The sequence below is a fragment of the Dendrobates tinctorius genome, unplaced genomic scaffold (assembly GCF_039654945.1).
Source record: "Dendrobates tinctorius isolate UK_male_01 unplaced genomic scaffold, ASM3965494v1 ptg000387l, whole genome shotgun sequence".
In the NCBI taxonomy this organism is placed as follows: domain Eukaryota; kingdom Metazoa; phylum Chordata; class Amphibia; order Anura; family Dendrobatidae; genus Dendrobates; species Dendrobates tinctorius.
Window position 1 is genome coordinate 2,291,914 of NW_027362053.1, and position 25,005 is coordinate 2,316,918.

The following is a 25,005-nucleotide window of genomic DNA, read 5'->3' on the forward strand; positions in this document are numbered from 1 at the left end:
TTGAGTGCGGTGGAGTTTGATGGAGGGTTATTCCCAGATAGTGAATGGGAAACACACACATATATTGCAATAATGTGTAATAATTAATTACACTAATGGATCGCTCTCTAGACCAAAAATCCCAGTAAGAACAGAGGTTTAAATGATTAAATCACAGGTTTTACTGAATTTTTTCTGTAATCCACTCCATCGGCTCTATAACATGATGCCTGCAGATTGTACAGCATCTTCATGGTGCCAAGTTCCCCTATAAGTGGTAAAATTTGTGAAGAATAATAGTAAACATTTTGCTTGGGTTGCCATTTTCTGAGAGCTTTAAATTTTTTGATTTTTGGCTGCTGGATCTGTGTGAAGGCTTGTTTTTGGCTCTGTGCCAACATATTTATAGATACTATTTGAGGGTAGATACAGTGTTTTGCTGTCCCCTTATTACAGTCTTTGCTCTGTTATAGCAGTCAAAAAACAGGAATTTTGGCATTTTGATTTTTGTCTGGTGATTTTGATTTTCACAGTTTATTGATGAGGTTAATTTTAAATTCTTTTATTTTTATAAATCAAACTTTTACGAACATAGCGATACCACGTGCATTTTCTTTTTTTATTTGAACTTTTTTTTATTTTTTTCATATTTTATAAAATCTGTTTTGACGTTTTGCTGTATTTTGTAGTACCCTTGGGGGACTTGAATCAGTGATCACTTGTGTTATATACAGCAATACCAAAAGTCCAGTATATCAAAATTATAAACTGAGTTCACTCATATGTTGCACACCATAAAAGAAATCGAAAAATGTCACAATATAAGTTACATTTTTCAGTTGCCCCCCCCAATGCAATAAAAATCGATGATGGCCTTTTATGGATCCCAAAATAATACAGATTAAAACAGCTTGCCGTGCAGAAAGAGTGCTTACTCCACTTCATTGATGGGAAAAAATAGGAAAAGTTCCAAGTTTCAGGAATACCTATATACATATACACACACACAGCTCTGTCAAAAATTAAGTGACCACTGCAAAATTTTCAGTTTGTCTGATTTTTCTCTTTTTAGGTATATTTTTCAGTCAAATGAAAATTGCTCTTTTATTCTATAAACTACTGACAACATGTCTCTGAATTTCCAAGCAGTAAATTTTGTATTTATTTTCAGAAAATGAGAAATGGTCAAAATAGCAAAAAAATGCAGTGCTTGCAGACCTCAAATAATGCAAAGAAAACAAGTTTATAATCATTTAGAAACAACAATACTAATGTTTTAACTCAGGAAGAGTTCAGAAATCAATATTTTGTGGAATAACCATGATTTTTACTCACAGCTTTCATGCTTCTTGGCATGCTTGCCACCAGTCTTTCACACTGCTTTTGGGTGACTTTATGCCACTCCTGGTACAAAAATTTAAGCAGTTCTTCTTTGATGGCTTGTGACTATCCATCTTCCCCTTGATTACATTCCAGAGGTTTTCAATGGGGTTCAGGTCTGGAGATTGGGCTGGCCATGACAGGGATTTCATGTGGTGGTCCTTCATCCACACATTGATTGACCTAGCTGTGTGGCATGGCGCATTGTCATGCTGGAAAAACCAGTCCTCAGAGTTGGGGAACATTGCCTGAGCAGAAGGAATCAACTGTTTTTCCAGGATAACGTTGTATGTGGCTTGATTCATATATCCTTCGCTAATTTCACAGTGGGTGCAAGACACAGTGGCTTGTATACCTCTCCAGGTCTCCGTCTAACCATTAGATGGCCAGGTGTTGGGCAAAACTGAAAATTAGACTCATCAGAAAAGATTACCTAACTCCAGTCCTCTATGGTCCAATCCTTTTGGTCTTTGGCAACCTTCAGCCTGGCTCTCCTTTGCTTCTCAATGATGAAAGGCTTTTTTCTACCTTTACATGAATTGAGCCCTGCCTCTAGCAGCCTGTTATGAACTGTTCTTGCCGAGCACTTCACCCCAGCTGCCATTTGCCATTTCTTTTGTAGGCCACTTGATGTCATCCTGCGGTTGCTGAGTGACATTTGAATAAGATGACTGTCATCCCAGTCAGTGGAGAGTCGTTTTCGCCCTCTGCCGGTCTGTAGCTTTGTTGTCTCCAATGTCTGCTTGACCTTGTTATAATGGACTGCCGTCTTAGAAATTTTAAGGATGGAGGCAACATGACGCTCACGGTATCCCTCTGCTAGTAAAGCCAGAATTGAGCCCTTCTTTTCCTCACTCAAGACTTGTCTTTTCAACTCCTTTGGCATGGTTAAAAGTTTTTTTCATTCCTGTTACTTTTGGGATATTACTAGCAATTGTTTTGCCATCCAGCTTGTCCTATTGCAAGAGGACTGTGAACACCACAGCAGGGTTTTTTATACTTTTCTTAGAAAAATAAGGTTTGGTTCAGGTGATCACCTAATCAGAAGCACATTAAGTAGAATAAGGTGTACTCTGGTTGGAATTCAACACTGGAATGGAATGGTTGTCAGACATGTAGAGAAGCTGGTTTTTATAAAACTGTGCAGTGGCCTCTTAATTTTTGCCAGAGCTGTGTATATATGTTTTCATTTCAGCTTATTTTTTCACAAACCATACTGATTTGGCATTTTTATTTCAGCTTGGCCGACTTTTTGGAACGTAGTAGGCAAGGGCGTGACTGATCACAGACAGACAAATTTATGTCAAATAATACATATATAATTTCAAGAAACTGGCACAAATTAAGAGAAAAGTGTACATTTCTGACACTGGAGCACGGCCGCTGAAAGATGCACCAAATTCATTAAGAGGCACCCTCATCGTGATGAAAATGGCACGTCTTACTTGGTGGTCTCTTCAGCAAGGCTGACGGGCAAATCGGCCTGTAGCTAAGATGTATGTAAACTTATGGCTTCATCTGTATATACTCTGCATGCAGGAATGTTCAAGCTCCTGCCAGGAGGCGAGGAATGTTTTTGCCTGATTTGTGTTTCTATTTCACCCTTGGTGAATCATTTCTCCAATTAAAACAGATTTTTTTTCACCCTGATTCCAGGTCAGATCTGAGCCCAAAGCCCCAACTACCGATGAGACCCTGTATAGCAGTAGCGCACCCCTCACAACTGCTCCACTGCACAGAAGTACACTCTCTGAGGTAAACTGAAAGTGAAACCTACCTCCCTATAACACTGAGATATTATAAGCAAATCATATAAATTATCTCTTTCAGAAGTCTAAGGCTGGTTTCACACTTGCGTTTTTTTTCGCGGTATTTTAGCGCTAAATAGCGCATGCGTTTTTTTTCCTATACTTTGCATGGGATGCGCTTATGTGCGCATACACATGCGTTTGTACGCGTTTTTCCGTGCATGCGTTTTTTTGCAGTATGCGCTCGGGTGCACAAAATGCATCCTGTTGCATTTTTTGGGCGTCCGACTTGCCTCAAAAAAACGCATGCGCGCGCAATGCGTTTTTTACAGCAAGACACCCATTATAAGTCTATGGGTGCGCATATGTGCGCATTGGCATGCTTATGTATGCTTTTTTTGCACATGCGTTTTTTTTGTTAACCATGGAATTTAGGGGTTTGGGTTAGAGTTAGGGTTAGTTAAGGGGGGTTAGGGTCAGGGTTAGGGTTAGTTAGGGTTTGGGTTAGGGTTAAGTATGGTTTGGTTAAGGGTTAGGGTTAGGGTCAGGGTTAGGGTTAGGGTTAGTAAAGTCATGGTTTGGGTTAGTGTGAGGGGCCACCTAATGTTTGGAAAAAACGCAAACGCGGTAAAAACGCATACAAACGCATAAAAACGCTGCGTTTTTTGCATGCTCATAAAAATGCTTGAAAAAAACGCAGCAGTTGTATGCTTTTGTATGCGTTTTTTCAATGCGTTTTTTTGCGGGAAAAACGCGCTGCAAAAAAAAGCAAGTGTGAAATTAGCCTAACAACTTCCACTTCTGTTATTTTTTTATTTTTGTGATAGGTGCTGTTTAAATCTATATTTGTGTTTTCTTTGCATTTTTGTGGCATAGAATGAAAACAACCTTGGATCTAAAGTTGTAGATGGAGCACAAGAGAAGTGTGTGAAGGACTTTGATCAGTGTAAAGAGGAGGATAGCACTTTACAAATCAATCCAGGTGAGTGATCAACACCAATAAGGACAAAATGTCACAGAACTCAAATTGGCTTCCAATTAGGGTAGGGCTAAATGGCGATCGACTGTGACGCATGGCATACAGTCATAAATCGCACTATGTTGCTGCTATATCGCAGCATAATGAAGGTGATGGGGTCGCATTGCAACCCTAGGGTACCGTGACTACCAAGTGGCAAAAAGTCCAGCTGGTTATGAGTTTTTGCCCCTTGCTTGTTGTGGTAGCCTAGGCGGTCACAATGAAATTCTTTTACTATAATGCTGTTATAGTATCTATCATTACTACATTTTGTAGTAGAGCATGCCACAATCTGACGTCTTTCCAATGTAGCTGCTAGAATCTCCTTTCCTCCACACACAGTGAATGCCTTTTGTTCTTTGTAAGGTCCTTGGAATGAAGAAATAATGTAATAAATTCACAATTTTCAAGCTTTGAATCTTTATATCTTTAAACCACTTAGTCTTGCCGTGCAAGATAATACCATTTCCCATATGTCTACTTTACATCTGCATCATTTTTCAAATATTTTGTTTTGTTAGGATTCCTGAAGGGTTAAAAGTTTTTAGCAGCAATTTCTCATTTTTTAAATTTTTTTTTCCTTAGGGACCTATTCAGATTTAAAGGACTTTAAGGGGCCTATACATTGGAAACGCCCCAAAAGTGATAAGTTTAAAAACCGCACCCCTCAAGTACTTTAAAGCTTCTGTCAGGAAATTTTTTAATTTAAAGTGGAATGAAAAAAAAAGTTGTGATTTTTACTGTGTAATGTTTCTTTAGCCTGAATTGTTTTCACTTTTATGAGGAATAGCACATGAAAATAGACCCCACACTTTGTTACCTAGTTGCTTATGAGCTTGCTGATACCCCACATGTGGCCAGAAATCTCTGTTTGGACAAACGGCAGGGCTCAGAAGGAATGGTGCACCTCTGTAAAGAGGATCATTTGAATTTTGGAACACAAATTTGGCTGAAATAGATTGCAGGCACCATGTCACATTTGCAGGGCCCCTAAGGCACCTAAAAAGTAGAAAACCCCCAGAAGTGACCCTATTTTGGAAACTACATCCTCAAGGATTTTATCCAGGGGTTATAATGAGCATTTTTTAACTCAAATGTACTACACTGAATTTAATAACATTATATTGAAAATTTTCTTTATTTTTTTTTTTTCTTCAGAAAAATTATTTCTTTAGCCCCAAATTTTTCACTTTTGGAGGAGGTAACATGAAAGTGTATAGCAATGTTTGTTACCCACTTCATTCTGAGCGTGGTGATATCCCACATGTAGTCAAAAAGTTCCAACAGGACTCAAAGGAAAAAGCGATATTTGGTATTTGGAATGTATATTTGGCTGGAATAGATTGCAGACACCATGTCTTATTGACCGAGCCCCTGAGGTACCAAAACAGCAAAATAATCCCAACAAGTGACCCCATTTTGGAAACTAGACCCATCAAGGAAATCATCTAGGGGTATGTTGAGCTTGTTGAGCCCTTAGGTGCTTCACAGAACTTTTTAATCCCTTTCTGACATCGGGCGTAAATTTATGCTGAAGTCGGACTCCCTCCCTTTCATGTGGGCTCCGGCGGTGAGCCCACGTGTTTCCCGGCACATGTCTGCTGTTTTGAACAGCTGACATGTGCCCGGAACAACCGCAGGTGGAATCGCGATCCACCCTCTGTTATTAACCTGTTAAATGCCGCTGTACATCTGACAGCGGCATTTAACATGTGCTTCCGGCATTCATGTCGGAAATCCACCCATTGGTGACCCCCGTCACGTGATCGCGGGTAGCCCGGTGGGCGGCGGTCATAGCAAGAGAGGTATTCTGCTACAGACAGGTCCATCTGATCATCGCCTCTATGTAGCAGAGCCGATTGCGTTATGGCAGCTTCTAGTCTCCCATGAAAACTATTGAAGCATGCCAAAAGTAAAAAAAAAAAATGTTTTTAAAAATGTAAAAGTTCAAATCACCCCCCTTTCGCCCCATTCAAAATAACAAGAAAAAAATCAAACATGCACATATTTGGTATCGACGCTTTCATAATCGCCTAATCTATCAAGATAAAAAAAAAGTATTGACCCGATTGCTAAACGGCGTATCGAGAAAAAGTCAAAATGCCAGAATTACTATTTTTTGGTCGCCGCGTCATTGCATTAAAATGCAATAATGAGCAATGAAAAGATCATATCTGCACCAAAATGGTATGAATAAAAACATCAGCTCGGCACACAAAAAATAAGCCCTCACCCAACCCGAGATCACAAAAATTGGAGACGGTATGAGTATTGGAAAATGGCGCAATGTTTGTTTGTTTGTTTTTATAACAAACTTTGGAATTTTTTTCACTGCTTATATAAAAAAGAACCTAGACATGTTTAGTGTCTATGAACTCTTAATGACCTGGAGATTCATAATAGAAGGTCAGTTTTAGCATTTAATGAACCTAGTAAAAAAAAAAGCAAAACAAAAAACAACTGTGGGATTGCACTTTTTTTGCAACTTCATCGCACTTGGAATTTTTTTCCGTTTTTTGCATACACTACATGGTAAAATCAATGGTGTCGTTCAAAAGTACAACTTGTCCCGCAATAAATAAGCCATCACATGGCCATATTGATGGAAAAATAAAAAAGTTATGGCTCTGGGATGAAGAGGATCAAAAAATGAAAATGCAAAGCTAAAAATACCTCTGGTCGTTAAGGGGTTAAAATGTGAATGTGAAAATGATATTTTTTTTCTGCTAAAATGTTGTTTTAGCCCCAAAATTGTAATTTTCACAATGGATAATAGGAAAAAAAGGACCCATAATTTTTGGTCAAAAACTGCTGTTTGGGCACATGGCAGGGCTCAGAAAGGAAAGAGTGCTATTTGATTTTTGTGGAACATATTGCAGACGCAATGTCGCATTTGCAGATCCCCTGACATGCCAAAACAGCAGAAACCCCCCATAAGTAACCAAATTTAGGAAGCTAGACCCCTCAAGGAATTCATGTTGAGATGTATTGAGAATTTTTATCCTACTGGTGATTCATGAAGCTTTATACATTTGTAACTAAAACTGGATTTTAGTGAAAAAAAATAAATGTTACAATTTTCACTAGGAGAAAATGGACCTCATGACTTTTTGTGCAATTTTTTGTGAATGTAACCGTGCCCCCTATGTGGTTATACATTACTGTTTGAGCACACAGCAGGGATTGGATGGGAAGGAGCGTTTCTTGGCTTTTAGAATGCAGATTCTGTTTGAAAAGATTGTGGGCTTTTCTAGCCGATCCCCTGAGGTGCCAGATCAGTAGAACACCCCCCCCTCCCAGGTGACCCGATATTCACTGGTTAACTATTTGATCTGGGGGTGCAGTGAGTATTTTGAGCCCATAGGTGAAATAATTTTTGTATTTGCTGCAAATTTGTCACTAACCACAATGGTTAATGGGTGAAACTTGACCCCACAATTTATTGCTCAGATTCTCCTGGACACGGTGATGTCTCAAATGTCAGAAACTACTGTTAGGTCACACATCGGTGCTGTGAAGGCTTTTGGAGCACAGGTTTTAGTAAAATAGTTTACGGGTGACATTTGCGGAGCTCATAAAGTACCAGATCAACAGGAAACCCATAGAGTGACCCCATTGTAAAAATTGCACCTCTGAATGAATAAATCTACGGCTGCAGTGACTATTTTGCAGAATCTACGCCAGGCTTTATTCTGGAGAATTGCAAATCTGCCAGATTAGTGCCCATTCATTGTTCCCCCATACAGTGTAGATTGTAACGCCCCCAAACATTGTGGCCAGCTTGTTCTTCTGGCGATATGCACCCTGTAAATTAAGTGGGCTCTCGACAATACAATAATGCTAGACATGTGGCCTCTTACTGCGGTTTAAAAAGAGTGGGGCTCAGAAGGAGGAGGGAATTTGGATTTGGGAGCACAGATTTCAATAGATGTTTTTTGATGGGGTGGGAGCCATGTCGCTCTTCCAGAGTCTTTTGTTCTAGCAGTAACATGGGAATCTTCTATATTTCCAGTGACAGATGATTGACCTGAGTGGGGGCTGGATAAGTCAGGGTTTTTATTGGTAACATTTTGGGGTACATAATATTTTTCGATCACTTCCAGAATAAGGCTGGATCACATTCTTGTGTTCTACGCTGAGCACTTACATTGGGGTTTCCGTATAGCTGGATCAATCCAAGCCACAGTTAGGGCCAATTTAGACAGCATTATAAAGACTATTACAGGCGATCTATCCTTTTTGGCTCAGCTAGAGACTTTCATCTTTGGGAAGATTCTGGCAGTCAAAACTTTTATCCTTCCCAAAATTTTATACATATTTAGGACTTTACCAGTTAGCTTTCCGCGCCAAACCATTGATAAAGCTCAAGAGCTCATCCGACTATTTATTTGGAAAGATAAAAAAGCAAGAATATCTGCAGACTTGATGTATAAAAATATAAAACATGGGGGAGCAGGACTGCCCAACATATACGCTTATTATCAGGCCTCGCTCATCAAACAGAGCTGGCACTGGTTTACTGAAAACATGACGCATCCAGCTTGGTATGGCTTGGAGTGAGATGCTAGTGATAGAGGTTCCTTGCAAAAGCTTTTCTTTCACTTTCTTCTGCAAAAGCCCAGTTGCAAACTCATCTCATCCTATATTCCGGCCGATAATCTCAGCCTGGGGGGGATCTCATTAAGCCGACTAAAAATATCAAAAAAGCAGAGCAAATCTTAAAGTTGCCTCTATCTTCATTGGCACTGATGGATGATCTCCCGATACCGGAGGTTTGGGGGAAATCTGGAATTAAAAGGGTGGGGGATGTTTTTAGTGGAGTGGAGTTCCTGAAATTCGGTGAGATCAGGGTTAAATATAATTTACCGTCATCTGAGCTAGTCTTTCACACCATGTTGAAAGACAGAATTTGTAAATTCATAAAAGGGAAGACTTTGAATTATGAAATGCTATCTTCACTATTGTTCAACCATAAAAATAAAAACATCTGGAGTCTGCGTAATTTGTATAGATCTGTTGTCAAAGACCTAACGAGCCACAAGAACATATGCATGAAGAGATGGGAGTCCGATTTTGGTGCTGATATCCGTCTCGAGAACTGGAACGATGCCATCAAAAACACTTACAATTCCAACATATCAATGGGTATTCATGAGAGTTATTTCAAATTGTTAAATAGGTGGTACTATACCCCGATGAGGTTATCGCATTTTAACACAGAGCTATCTTCCTTGTGCTGGAGAGATTGTGGACACCAAGGGAACCTCTACCATATTTTCTGGGGTTGTTCAAAAATCAAAAACCTCTGGCTTCAAGTCACACAGCACATTAACCTCATTGCTAAGGACTTCACAATTACACCCGAAAGAGCACTTCTTTCATTAGACATGGAACAATTTGATGGTTCGGTAAGACACATTATCATACACATCCTCTTAGTGACCAAGACCATGTTAGCACAATGGTGGAAGAAAGCAGAGGTTCCCAAGTTTTCAGACATACTTGACAAGATAGGCCAACACAGCGATTTAGAACGCAGATTTGCGATTAACAACAATCACATTCACAAATACTCAAAAAATGGAAGACCTGGAACAACAAATTTCATATCAAATAGACTCAACAAGAGGCACAATATTTTGAAGTTTAAACCTGGGAGCTTTAGTACTGGGATGCTGTATCTCCTTCCAAGAATGTTACCCCATAATAAGGATTGTCGATTTTTTTTTTTTTTTTTCCTTTTATGTTGTTATTCGATATGTTATTCTATGCCTATTTGTGGGTTCTCTAGTTTTTAAATTTTTTTTCCGTACCTGTACAAGGTTGTTTATTCCCCACTCCCTTCCCTCCCTTCCTACCTTCCTTTCCCTACCCTGTTTATTTCTAAAAAAGCAATAAAATTATTTGAAAACATTGGGTTTTCCGTGTAAGTCCCACAAAAATACAATTCAAACGAAACCTCTAACAGAACCATCCACCATATGAGGCAGATTGAGACACTTTGTACTCCATTTGGCATCTGCTCCAGTGGTATCCATCTTTTCAGGCGTTCACAGAACTGTGGTCAACCACACTTGTGCGCTAAAAAGACACCTAAAACGATGGGACATTGCAGGAGCAGAGACTAGATGAAGTCCAAAGGGAATCCATCTGCCTCATAAGTGAGTGAGTGATTCCATCCAGGTTTTGTCTGAATCACGGTTTTGGGGATTTACACAGAAATCCCGATGTAAGCGCGCAGGATAAATGTGAGCCGAGCCTTATTCCTATTTTTGGGAGGTAGAAAGAACAATAGACAACAGTACAAGGACAGTTCTTACTTTTATTTTTGTGCTGTTTACTATGCGGTATAAGTGATTAGATGACTTTATTCCATGCGATTACAGCGATACCAGATTTACATTTTTTTTTTTTTTCATGTTTTTTTTTTTGCTGTGATCACGCAGTAAAAATGCTTTTTCATTTAAAAAAAAAAAGTTATTTTGTCACCATATTCTGAGAGCTGTAATTTTTTTTATTGTTTGGCAAAAAGAGCTGTATGAGGGCGAGGAAGAGTTGGATGTTTTTTTTTGTACCATTTTGAAGCACAAAGTTTTTTGATTACTTTTTATTTGGGGGTTTTAGACACAGAATAAACGGAAACCAGCAATTCAGTAATTGTTTTAATTTATTTTTTTGTGCCGTTCATCATGCGATAATACTTTAATCAGCTATAATTGTGCAGTCAGGCTGCAATCCATGCTGCCTGTGGTTTGGGCAGAATAAATAGCTCAACAGGTTTCTTTTAACAGAAGAAAGCTATAACATTGTTATCCTGTTTATAAACATTAGGCCTCTAAGCAGAACTGTACCAATGTATTTATTGCAGCATTATCATTGGTGGACCGTCCAAAATGTCCAAGTCTGGTCTGTGATCTGACCATTGTTGATCTGTGAATAGAATTTTTCTTAATCCCCCATAATAAAAGTGTGGCACTCTTAAAATTGGTAGATTTTTTTTTTTTTTTGGAATATTGATTCTACGGGTTGGGACCCTGTCCGAGCACCTGATATCCCAGGAGTACCATATTTCCAAGTCTGTTATATCTTCCTAAGTTCCCACCATAATGCTTCCAAACCATTTGCTCAGACAGTGTTATAAAGTTCCTGGTTGATTTCATAGCAGCCATTTTTTTATTTTAATGAAAAATAGGAAAAGGATACAACACCTGATTGGTTGCAGTGATTCCTAATGTCGCAATGATAACTCTGAGCTAACAGAGCAGAGGACTAAAGTTGTTTGATCATAAATTGTGATCTTGATTCGTCATTTCTTCTCATTGTTGTGTTTTATTTATCAGATAAACTTTCAGGCATGAATAGCTCAGAAGAACAAATCTTCATATCTTCAGATTATGAGACAGAAGACAATGACTTAAGAGAATTTTCTGCTGACGAAAACCCTATTATCCCAAATATTTTTCCAATATTACCTAACCTAGATCTGTCCTCCAACCCTTTTGATCAAAGGTTACCATTTCCTAATTTTCCAACCTTTATCCCTCACAATCAACCCTTCAAACCTTTCAAAACATTTCCTTGCCCTGAATGCGACAAGTGTTTTAACTGGAAAGCTGAACTTATCAGACATTTGCGAAGTCACACTGGTGAGAAGCCATATTCTTGTCTGGAGTGCAGGAAGTGTTTTACACGCAAATCTACACTGTTTAGACACCAGAAGAGTCACTCAGGTGAGATTCCGTTTCTTTTTGTTTTTCCTATTTTGTCCTGCTAATCTTATTTTACCTACTTTACTGCACAAACTCCTCATCCAGTTGTCACCTCAATGCTGAGCTGCTGCCATGTATGGTTGTGCTCAAAAGTTTGCATACCCCCGCAGAATTTTTGCTTTCTTGGCCTTTTTTTCAGAGAATGTGAATGATAACACCAAAAATTTTTCTGCATTCATGGTTAGTGGTTGGGTGAAGCCATTTATTGTCAAACTACTGGGTTTTCTCTTTTTAAATCATAATGACAACCCAAAACATCCAAATCACCCTGATCAAAAGTTCACATACCTTGGTGATTTTGGCCTAATATGCACAGAAGTTGACACAAATGGGTTTGACTGGCTACTAAAGGTAACATTCTCACCTGTGACCTGTTTGCTTGTAATCAGTGTGTGCTTAAAAGCTGAGTGAGTTTCTGGGATCAGACAGACTCTTGCATCTTTCATCCAGCCACTGACTTTCTGGGTTGTGAGCCTGAGGAAAGCAAAAGACTTGTCAACCGATTTATGGGAAAAGGTAGTTAAACTTGTATAAAACATGAAAGGGATACAAAATGATATCCAAGGAATTGATAATGCCAGTCAGCAGCGTTCAAACTGCTACTAACAAATAGTAAATCAGGAGCTCTGTAAAAACAAAACCACAGTCAGGTAGACCAATAAAAATTTCGTCCACAACTTCCAGGAAAATTATTCGGGATGCAAAGAAAAACCTACAAATATCATTAGCTGAAATACTGAACTCTGAAAACTAGCGGAGTGGCTGTTTTCAAGATGCCCAATAAGGAGGCACTGTTCCATCCGGTTTGTGTTTAGTTGGACCATCATTTATTTTTCAACAGGACAATGACCCCAAACACACCTCCAGGCTGTGTAAGGGCTATTTGACCAAGAAGGAGAGTGATGGGGTGCTACGCCAGATGACCTGGCCTCCACAGTCACCAGACCTGAAGCCAATCGAGATGGTTTGGGGTGAGCTGGACCGCAGAGTGAAGGCAAAAGGGCCAACAAGTGCTAAGCATCTCTGGGAACTCCTTCAAGACTGTTGGAAGACCATTTCCGCTGACTACCTCTTGAAGCTCATCCAGAGAATGCCAAGAGTGTGCAAAGCAGTAATCAAAGCAAAAGGTGGCTACTTTGAAGAACCTAGAATATAAGACATATTTTCAGTTGTTTCACACTTTTTTGTTAATCATTTAATTCCACATGTGTTAAGTCATAGTTTTGATGCCTTCAGAGTGAATCTACAATTTTCATAGTCATGAAAATAAAGAAAACTCTTTGAATGAGAAGGTGTCCAAACTTTTGGTCTGTACTGTATATGAAATAGTATTGTTTCTCCAGCGATCAGTGCAATGGTAGAGTAAAGTATAACTTTTATTTTTCCATTAAAAAGGTCCCATGTTTCTTCAGTAACAATTTTCTGCATACAGTCAATCCCTTTTGGACGACATGTTTCGACACTACATGTGTCTTCCTCCAGGTCCAAGCGAGAAATGAATAAAAACCGCATATATAGTATGAAGCCAGGGAAAAACACCACTGAATTTCTGGGTGTCACCCTTTCTAGAAACTAGCTGGTGTGTGTAGGAGATTCCAAGTGGATTTAGTTCAGCCAAATTAACCCTATAACAGCAGTAACCCTTTGCGGTGTTGTTCCATCCGCAACGACTTCACCAACATGAAAAAAACAAATAATTAAAACAATATTAACCCCTTAACCCCCAAGGGTGGTTTGCACGTTCATGACCGGGCCAATTTTTACAATCCTGACCACTGTCTCTTTATGAGGTAATAACTCTGAAACGCTTCCATTGATCCCGGTGATTCTGACATTTTCTCGTGACATATTGTACTTCATGCTAGTGGTAAAATTTCATTCATATAACTTGCGTTTATTTGTGAAAAAATGGAAATTTGGTGAAAATTTAGCAATTTTCCAACTTTGAATTTTTATGCCCTTAAATCACAGAGATACGGTACACAAAAACTTAATAAATAACATTTCCCACATGTTTACTTTACATCAGCACAATTTTGGAACCAAAATTTTTTTGTTAGGAAGTTATAAGGGTTAAAAGTTGACCAGCGATTTCTTATTTTTGCAACACCATTTTATTTTTACGGACCACATCACATTTGCAGCCACTTTGAGGGGTCTATATGATATAAAATACCCAAAAGTGACACCATTCTAAAAACTGCACCCCTTAAGGTGCTTAAAACCACATTCAAGAAGTTTATTAACCCTTCAGGTGCTTCACAGGAATTTTTTGAATATTAAAAAAAATGAACATTTAACTTTTTTTCACAAAAAAAATACTTCAGGTTCAATTTTTTTTTTTATTTTACCAAGGGTAACAGGAGAAATTGGACTGCAAAAGTTATTGTGCAGTTTGTCCTGAGTACGCAGATACCTGATATGTGGGGGGGAACCACTGTTTCGGCGCATGGCAGAGCTCAGAAGGGAAGGAGCGCCGTTTGACTTTTTCAATGCAAAATTGGCTGGAATTCAGATCGGACGCCATGTCACTTTTGGAGAGACCCTGATGTACCTAAACAGTGGAAACCCCCCACAAGTGACCCCATTTTGGAAACTAGACCCCCCCCAAGGAACTTATCTAGATATGTGGTGACAACTTTGAACCCACAAGGGCTTCACAGAAGTTTATAACGTACAGCGGTACAATTAAAAAAATCATATTTTTTCCACCAAAAATGATCTTTTCACCCCCAATTTTTATTTTCCCAAGGGTAACAGGACCCTAAAAGTTATTGTGCAATTTGTCCTGAGTACGCTGATACCCTATATGTGGGTGTAAACGACTATTTGGGAGCATGGCAGAGCTTGGAAGGGAAGCAGCACTGTTATGAATGAGTCACCGGAGGAGGAAAAAACAAAAATACAAGCTAAGTCCAGAAAACCGGAGAGGTTGGTAGCTAGCGGATTGAAGACCCCTGATCCTATTTACAACAACTAACAGTAGCCGTGGGGTGTTCCTATGGTGGTCCTAGATACCTCGTTCACAGCCGGAGAACTAAATAAACCTAAAGAAAGGGGAAATCTAAATGCCCCAGAGCAGACCCCAAAGCAGTAGACAGCCCCCAACATGTATTGACGGTGAAAACAGATGAAAACACAAACACAGACAGGCTGAGCAAACGATGGGGCCCTCACTAACTAGATAGGACAGGAAAGAAAAGCAACTGTCTGCAACCACGCAAAAACCCTGCCAAAAATAATGTCCAACACGTCTGATAGAAAAGGCCCTGAAGTCACTAGACTTCAAAATCACTATATCAGCACTCAGGTATATTCTGAAAACAGAGCAAAGAGATCAACTGATCAGACAAAAATGGAGTTCAGCCAGTCCCAACCAGGGCTGGCTGAACACAAACACTAAGTAAACAGACAAAATCTCATGGAACAATGGCAGAGCAAAAACTTAGCTTTAGTAGACAGGACTAAGCTGGAGGCCAGAGCTCAGAGCAGAGAGGATCACCAGCAACCCAGCAGGGCGTCGGCGGCCTTATATCCACTCAGAGATTCCGGATGTCCAATCACACTCCACCTGTTCAGATGACAGGTTTTTCCAATCCAAATCAATTTCACTACCTCCTTTCACCAGCAGAGGGAGTTCATCGGACATCAAAGGTGATGGAGAAAATGAGCTCATAACACATTGCCATTTGACGTTTTTGGCTGGAATTGAGATCGGACACCATGTCGCGTTTGGAAAGCCCCTGATGTGCCTAAACAGTGGAAACCGCCCACAAGTGACCCCATTTTGGAAACTAGACCCCCCCTAAGGAACTTATCTAGATATGTGGTGAGCACTTTGAAGCACCAGTGCTTCACAGAAGTTTATAACGGCCGGGCGTGAAAATAAAAAAATCGTATTTTTTCAACAAACATGATCTTTTAGTCCCCATTTTTTTATTTTTCCAAGGGTAACAGGAGAAATTGGACCCCAAAAGTTGTTGTCCAATTTGCCCTGAGTATGCTGATACCCCATATGTGGGAGAAAACTACTATATGGGCACACGTCGGGGATCGGAAGGGAAGTAGTGACGTTTTGGAATGCAGACTTTGATGGAATGGTCTGCGGGTGTCGTGCGTTTGGAGAGCCCCTGATGTGCCTAAACTATTGAAACTCACCACAAGTGACCCTATTTTGGAAACTAGACCCCCCACGGAACTTATCTAGATGTGTGGTGAGCACTTTGAACCCCCTAAGTGCTTCACAGAGGTTTATAACGCCCTGGCGTGAAAATAAAAAAATCATTATTTTCCACAAAAATGATATTTTTGCCCCCAATTTTTATTTTTCTAAGGGTAACAGGAGAAATTGGACCCCAAAAGTTGTTTTGCACTTTGTCCTGAGTAGGCTGATACCCTATATGTGGGGGTAAAACACTGTTTTGGCGCATGGCAGAGCTTGGAAGGGAAGGAGCACCATTTGACTTTTTCAACGCAGAATTGGCTGTAATTGAGATCAGACGCCATGTTGCATTTGGAGAGCACCTGATGTGCCCAAACAGTGGAAATTCCCCAATTATAACTCCAACCCTAACCCTAATCTCAGCCCTAACTCTAGCCCTAACTCTAGCCCTAACTCTAGCCCTAACTCTAGCCCTAACTCTAGCCCTAACTCTAGCCCTAACTCTAGCCCTAACTCTAGCCCTAACTCTAGCCCTAACTCTAGCCCTAACTCTAGCCCTAACTCTAGCCCTAACTCTAGCCCTAACTCTAGCCCTAACTCTAGCCCTAACTCTAGCCCTAACTCTAGCCCTAACTCTAGCCCTAACTCTAGCCCTAACTCTAGCCCTAACTCTAGCCCTAACTCTAGCCCTAACTCTAGCCCTAACTCTAGCCCTAACTCTAGCCCTAACTCTAGCCCTAACTCTAGCCCTAACTCTAGCCCTAACTCTAGCCCTAACTCTAGCCCTAACTCTAGCCCTAACTCTAGCCCTAACTCTAGCCCTAACTCTAGCCCTAACTCTAGCCCTAACTCTAGCCCTAACTCTAGCCCTAACTCTAGCCCTAACTCTAGCCCTAACTCTAGCCCTAACTCTAGCCCTAACTCTAGCCCTAACTCTAGCCCTAACTCTAGCCCTAACTCTAGCCCTAACTCTAGCCCTAACTCTAGCCCTAACTCTAGCCCTAACTCTAGCCCTAACTCTAGCCCTAACTCTAGCCCTAACTCTAGCCCTAACTCTAGCCCTAACTCTAGCCCTAACTCTAGCCCTAACTCTAGCCCTAACTCTAGCCCTAACTCTAGCCCTAACTCTAGCCCTAACTCTAGCCCTAACTCTAGCCCTAACTCTAGCCCTAACTCTAGCCCTAACTCTAGCCCTAACTCTAGCCCTAACTCTAGCCCTAACTCTAGCCCTAACTCTAGCCCTAACTCTAGCCCTAACTCTAGCCCTAACTCTAGCCCTAACTCTAGCCCTAACTCTAGCCCTAACTCTAGCCCTAACTCTAGCCCTAACTCTAGCCCTAACTCTAGCCCTAACTCTAGCCCTAACTCTAGCCCTAACTCTAGCCCTAACTCTAGCCCTAACTCTAGCCCTAACTCTAGCCCTAACTCTAGCCCTAACTCTAGCCCTAACTCTAGCCCTAACTCTAGCCCTAACTCTAGCCCTAACTCTAGCCCTAACTCTAGCCCTAACTCTAGCCCTAACTCTAGCCCTAACTCTAGCCCTAACTCTAGCCCTAACTCTAGCCCTAACTCTAGCCCTAACTCTAGCCCTAACTCTAGCCCTAACTCTAGCCCTAACTCTAGCCCTAACTCTAGCCCTAACTCTAGCCCTAACTCTAGCCCTAACTCTAGCCCTAACTCTAGCCCTAACTCTAGCCCTAACTCTAGCCCTAACTCTAGCCCTAACTCTAGCCCTAACTCTAGCCCTAACTCTAGCCCTAACTCTAGCCCTAACTCTAGCCCTAACTCTAGCCCTAACTCTAGCCCTAACTCTAGCCCTAACTCTAGCCCTAACTCTAGCCCTAACTCTAGCCCTAACTCTAGCCCTAACTCTAGCCCTAACTCTAGCCCTAACTCTAGCCCTAACTCTAGCCCTAACTCTAGCCCTAACTCTAGCCCTAACTCTAGCCCTAACTCTAGCCCTAACTCTAGCCCTAACTCTAGCCCTAACTCTAGCCCTAACTCTAGCCCTAACTCTAGCCCTAACTCTAGCCCTAACTCTAGCCCTAACTCTAGCCCTAACTCTAGCCCTAACTCTAGCCCTAACTCTAGCCCTAACTCTAGCCCTAACTCTAGCCCTAACTCTAGCCCTAACTCTAGCCCTAACTCTAGCCCTAACTCTAGCCCTAACTCTAGCCCTAACTCTAGCCCTAACTCTAGCCCTAACTCTAGCCCTAACTCTAGCCCTAACTCTAGCCCTAACTCTAGCCCTAACTCTAGCCCTAACTCTAGCCCTAACTCTAGCCCTAACTCTAGCCCTAACTCTAGCCCTAACTCTAGCCCTAACTCTAGCCCTAACTCTAGCCCTAACTCTAGCCCTAACTCTAGCCCTAACTCTAGCCCTAACTCTAGCCCTAACTCTAGCCCTAACTCTAGCCCTAACTCTAGCCCTAACTCTAGCCCTAACTCTAGCCCTAACTCTAGCCCTAACTCTAGCCCTAACTCTAGCCCTAACTCTAGCCCTAACTCTAGCCCTAACTCTAGCCCTAACTCTAGCCCTAACTCTAGCCCTAACTCTAGCCCTAACTCTAGCCCTAACTCTAGCCCTAACTCTAGCCCTAACTCTAGCCCTAACTCTAGCCCTAACTCTAGCCCTAACTCTAGCCCTAACTCTAGCCCTAACTCTAGCCCTAACTCTAGCCCTAACTCTAGCCCTAACTCTAGCCCTAACTCTAGCCCTAACTCTAGCCCTAACTCTAGCCCTAACTCTAGCCCTAACTCTAGCCCTAACTCTAGCCCTAACTCTAGCCCTAACTCTAGCCCTAACTCTAGCCCTAACTCTAGCCCTAACTCTAGCCCTAACTCTAGCCCTAACTCTAGCCCTAACTCTAGCCCTAACTCTAGCCCTAACTCTAGCCCTAACTCTAGCCCTAACTCTAGCCCTAACTCTAGCCCTAACTCTAGCCCTAACTCTAGCCCTAACTCTAGCCCTAACTCTAGCCCTAACTCTAGCCCTAACTCTAGCCCTAACTCTAGCCCTAACTCTAGCCCTAACTCTAGCCCTAACTCTAGCCCTAACTCTAGCCCTAACTCTAGCCCTAACTCTAGCCCTAACTCTAACCCTAACTCTAGCCCTAACACTAGCCCTAACCGTAACCCTAACCCTAATGGGAAAATGGAAATAAATACATTTTCTTTTAATTTTATTATTTTTCCCAAACTAAGGGGGTGATAACGGGGGGTTTGAGTTGCTATTTATGGCGGGTTTTTATTTTTGGCAGCTGTCGCACGCTAAAAGACTCTTTTTATTGTAAAAAATAGTTTTTGCATGACCACATATTGAGCGCTATAATTTTTCCATATTTTGACGCACAGAGTGATGTGAGGTCTTATTTTTTGCGGGACGAGTTGACATTTTTATTGGTATCATTTTCGGGCACGTGACATCTTTTGATCGCTTTTTATTCCGATTTTTGGGACGCAGAATGAACAAAAACCAGCGTTTCATGAATTTCTTTTGGGGGGTGTGTTTACACCGTTCCGCCTGCGGTAAAATTGATAAAGCGCTTTTATTCTTCGGGTCAGTCCGGTTACAGCGATACCTCATTTAGGTCTTTTTTATGTTTTGGCGCTTTTATGCAATGAAAACAATTTTGTATAAAAAATTATTTTTGCATTGCTTTATTCAGCGAGCTATAACTTTTTTTCTTTTTTTGCTGATGATGCTGTGTGGCGGCTCGTTTTTTCGGGACAAGATGACGTTTTCAGCGATGCCATGGATATTTATATGCATCTTTTTGATTGCACGTTATTGTACTTTTCGTTCGGCGGTATGATAATAAATCATTATTTTTTTGCTTTGTTTTTTATTTTTTAATGGGTTCGCTAAAGGGGTTAACTAATGGGACAGTTTTATAGGGCGGGTCGTTGCAGACGCAGCGATACCAAATATGTTTACTTTTATTGTTTTGTTTTTTTTATTTCCAAAAAATGAATTTTAGGGAATTTTTTTTTTTATTTAGCGATTTTTTTTTTTATTTATTTTTTTTTAAATTATTTTTACACTTTTTTATTTTTTTTATTTTATTAACTTTATTACATTGTCCCAGGGGGGAAATCACTGTCGTGTGACAGATCGCTGATCTGTCACATCACAGATCACTGTGACAGATCAGCGATCTGTCACAGGCACTGCACAAGGCTTCCTCCTTGCCTGCGCTTTGCAGGCATGAGAAGCCAGCTCCCTGCAGGGATGGAGCCCCCGCAGCAGCGCTGCATATTGCGCTGCTGTGGGGGGCTCAGGGAAGCACGGAGGGATCCACCTCCCTGCCGATGCTTCCCTTTAACCCCCGATACACCGCGATCATGTTTGATCTCGGTGTGCGAGGGGTTAACGTATCGGGGGCGGTCCGTGACTGCCCCTGACACATTGTGCCGGGTGTCAGCTGTGATAATCAGCTGACACCTGGCCGCAATCAACTGACACCCGGCCACGATCAGCAGCGCTCACCACGTGGGCGCCGCTGATCGCTGTGACGTACTATCCCGTCCCTGCGAATTAAATCCCAGGGCACATGGATGGGATAGTAAGTCACATGACCGAAGGGTTAAAAACAAAATCAATCGATACCTATAAGATACAGAAATTTGTATGAAACAGTCGGATATTCCACAGCACAAGAATAGTTAATATTGGAATTATTTGATACTGGATCAATTACTGTTACTGTGAAACCATTATTGTAGTATCACCAGTTATGTTTAATATTGCGTTATCAAGTCCATGCGGCTATTCATACCGCACAGCACTCGAGTTTCCAGTAAAAAAATCCACTTTCCCTTGCCAGGATTTTTTTCATGTAAATTGCCCCCCCCCAGTGGGCTTGGACACTTTCAATACATAGTTTTACAAAACATGAATAACAATGTATATTATCTAATTGTTTGTAAATACCTGTATGATTGGTGAGCTTTAAATCGCACTCACCTTGCATTGTTACACTTACAAAACTCTTTTGGTGTGCTGCTTTCATCTTGAGGAATATATATATATATATATATATATATATATATATATATATATATATATATATATATTAGAATTTATGCTTTCTTGTTCACCCAAAAAGTGTAATAAAAAGTAATCAAAGTCATGTATTATGTATCCCAAAATTGGACCAATAGTAACGACATGGTTTTTACTGGCTTTTGAATTTAAGTTTTATCGTCTGGTTGTGCCAGATTCCTTCCTCCTTTTCTTGCTGCTGCCTCTGCTACACCAGCAGGAACTGTACCCTCCATCCGGATTCCCACCGTGGACATTGGAATCTTGCAGTTTGGTGAGCTCAGTCCCTCCCCACCAGCTTCAATAACTACATCTTGCCATACTAAAAATAAGCCCTCCTATAGCTCCATTGCCGGAATAGTTTTAAACTTATAACTCTTAGAATATGGCAACACCCCAAAAAATCTTTTATACAACAAATACTGTTTAACAACAAAATAAAACTCAAGCATAAATAAAAATGTGTATAAAATTGGTTACGTCCTAATTGTGCTGACCTATGGAATAAAGTCAACTTCAATATTATTATATGCCTAGATCAGTGGCACTTCCAAATATTCATCAATCAAAATAATGTTGTCCCCATATGTTTCTTCATTTTTATTTGTAATCATTTTTTAATATTGTATCAATAAAGTTTCTGTGATTTTATGGCATAAACCTTCCCACTCCTTATTTTGATTGAGGAATAAAGTTAATATTGGTGCTGTAAATTAAGAGTACAATTTTAAAATGTAAAAAAACTGTGGCATGTTTTTTTTCTATTTCTTCCCAAAAAGAATTCATAAAAATTAGGTATTATAGAGCTCAGTTTCCCTTGCTTGTCTAGAACGTTGCCTGCAACTACCACTAGGGGACGGTTACTCCATCCATACTGTAGTGATACAGTTAGGATAGAAGTTATCACTTATATGCTGTGAAGGTGATCAGCTGTAGGTTCCGCTGCTGGGCCTCCCACTAACCCTGGAATCGTAACCTGTCAAAATGGGGCTGTGACTGCACACGTTTGCCACCATTCTATTCATTGTCTGTGGGAATGGATGAGATGGGCAAGGATACAAATAACTAAACGCTTAATTTTTCATGTTTTTCTTTTTCTCCAGATGAGGCAAATATCAGCAAGAATGTGGTAGAGGACCATCCAACATTATCACCTCCTTGTGACATAAATGTTTTCAACATTAAACAAGAACTTGAAGATGAAATCCCCATTACTCCAGATATATTTCCTATATTTCACAATCCAGAAATGTTAACCAGGCCCTCTGAGCAACATGTCCATTTTTCGAACACTTCCAATATTATTCCTCACCATGGTCCTTTTAGACGCTATAAGATATATCCTTGCTCTGAATGTGGTAAATGTTTTAATTGGAACGCTGAACTCATAAGACATCAAAGAATCCACACTGGGGAGAAGCCATATCCATGTCCTGAGTGTGGCAAATGTTTTGCCCGTAAATCAACTCTTTTTAGACACCAGAAGAGCCACAGCGGTGAGAAACCTTTTCTCTGCTGTGAATGTGGCAAATATTTCACCCGAAACGCAAACCTTCTTTTACATCAAAGAATCCACACAGGAGAAAAGCCATTTTCTTGTACGGAGTGTGGGAAACGGTTTTCTCAAAAATCCTATCTCATTGCACATCAGAAAACTCACACTGATGAAAAGCCTTATTCATGTGCTGAATGTGGAAAGAGGTTTTCACAAAAGTCCTGTCTTCTCCTACATCGAAGAATTCACACAGGGGAGAAGCCATACTCTTGCTCTGTTTGTGGGGAAAGTTTTGCACGGAAAGGAATTATGCTGAGCCATGAAAGGACGCACTCACAGTTGAAAAGTCGATTACATTATCTGAATCTAGGTTACTCTAGTTGAAATCGTTTTTAATGTAATGCTGTTTTTCCAACTTCAAGGTCTTGTTCAGTTTTATTAAAAATTGGGGCAAGACTTTTTTTTTTTTTAGCTCTAAAAGAGCAAATTAGACAGTATTTACCATGGTTTGTGACAGTATTCACCACCTTTGTTTTTTACCTATTTTGTTACATTGCAATATGAGTTTAAATATTTTTGTAATCTGATTTGTGTGTGTAAGTTGGTGAAGTGAGAAAAATATGGATATAAATTATATTTATGGGCTCAAAGAACTAAAAATTGGCATGTGCATATGTATTTACTCCTTTTGCTGTGAAGCCTCTAAAAATTTCTGGTGCAGGCAATTACCTTCATAAACCAAATGCTTATGAAGTTCACCTGTGTGCAGTTTTAGTGACACCACATGGTCTGTCAGTGTGTATATGTATATGTGTGTGTATATGTGTGTGTGTGTGTGTGTGTGTGTATATATATATATATATATATATATATATATATATATATATATATATATATATATATATATATATATAATATGTGTGTGTGTGTGTATATATATATATATATACTGTGTATATATATATATATATATATATATATATATATATATTATACACACCTTTTCTTAACCCCTTCATGACCCAGCCTATTTTGACCTTAATGACCTGGCCATTTTTTGTAATTCTGACCAGTGTCCCTTTATGAGGTAATAACTCTGGAACGCTTCAACGCATCCTAGCGATTCTGAGATTGTTTTTTCGTGACATATTGGGCTTCATGTTGGTGGTAAATTTACGTCGATAATTTTTGCGTTTATTTGTAAAAAAATCAGAAATTTGGTGAAAATTTTGAAAATTTCGCAATTTTCAAATTTTGAAATGTTATTCTGTTAAACTAGAGAGTTATGTGAAACAAAATAGTTGCTAAATAACATTTCCCACATGTCTACTTTACATCAGCACAATTTTGGAAGCAAAATATTTTTTTGTTAGGAAATTATAAGGGTTAAAAGTTGACCAGTGATTTCTCATTTTTACAACAAAATTTGCAAAACCATTTTTTTTTTAGGGACCACCTCACATTTGAAGTCACTTTGAGGGGTCTATATGGCAGAAAATACCCAAAAGTGACACCATTCTAAAAACTGAACCCCTAAAGCTACTCAAAACCACATTCAAGAAGATTATTAACCCTTCAGGTGTTTCACAGCAGCTAAAGCAATGTGGAAGGAAAAAATGGACATTTTAATTTTTCCAACACAAATTTTCTTTCAGCATCAATTTTTTAATTTTCACATGGGCAACAGGATAAAATGGATCCTAAAATTTGTTGGGCAATTTCCCCTGAGTACACCAATACCTTATATGTGGTCATAAACCACTGTTTGGGCGCACGGCAGGGCTCAGAAGGGAAGGAGCGCCATTTGACTTTTTGAATGGAAAATATGCTGGAATATTTAGCGCTTGCCATGTCGTGTTTGGAGAGCCCCTGTGCGCCTAAACACTGGAGCTCCCCCACAAGTGACCCCATTTTGGAAACTAGACCCCCCAAGGAACTTATCTAGATGCATAGTGATCACTTTGAACCCCCAGGTGCTTCTCAAATTGATCCGTAAAAAAAAAAAAGTACTTTTTTTTCACAAAAATTATCTTTTAGCCTCAGTTTTTTTCATTTTCACATGGGCAACAGGATAAAATGGATCCTAAAACTTGTTGGGCAATGTCTCCTGAGTACACCGATACCTCATATGTGGTCATAAACCACTGTTTGGGTGCACGGCAGGGCCCGGAAGGGAAGGAGCGCCATTTGACTTTTTGAATGGAAAATTAGCTCCAATCGTTATCGGACACCATGTCGCGTTTGGAGAGCCCCTGTGTGCCTAAACATTGGAGCTCCCCCACAAGTGATACCATTTTGGAAACTAGACCCCTTAAGGAACTTATCTAGATGTGTAGTGAGCACTTTGAACCCCCAAGTGCTTCACAAAAGTTTATAACATAGAGCAGTGAAAATAAAAAATCATTTTTTT

At 40.2% G+C, this 25,005-nt stretch overlaps 1 protein-coding gene across 6 annotated transcripts in view; it reads left to right on the forward strand.

The window, feature by feature from the left end:
- LOC141076092 (uncharacterized) overlaps positions 1 to 23,353 on the forward strand; it is a 66,052-nt gene extending 42,699 nt beyond the window's left edge. For all 6 annotated transcript variants that reach the window (XM_073563355.1, XM_073563356.1, XM_073563354.1 and 3 more), the window contains exons 6-9: positions 3,016 to 3,114; positions 3,984 to 4,089; positions 11,466 to 11,855; positions 22,204 to 23,353. In XM_073563355.1, coding sequence (XP_073419456.1) covers positions 3,016 to 3,114; positions 3,984 to 4,089; positions 11,466 to 11,855; positions 22,204 to 22,979 — 1,371 coding nt within the window. In that variant the 3' untranslated portion in view covers positions 22,980 to 23,353. The remainder of the gene's footprint in view (positions 1 to 3,015; positions 3,115 to 3,983; positions 4,090 to 11,465; positions 11,856 to 22,203) is intronic.
- Positions 23,354 to 25,005: the final 1,652 nt, after the last annotated feature.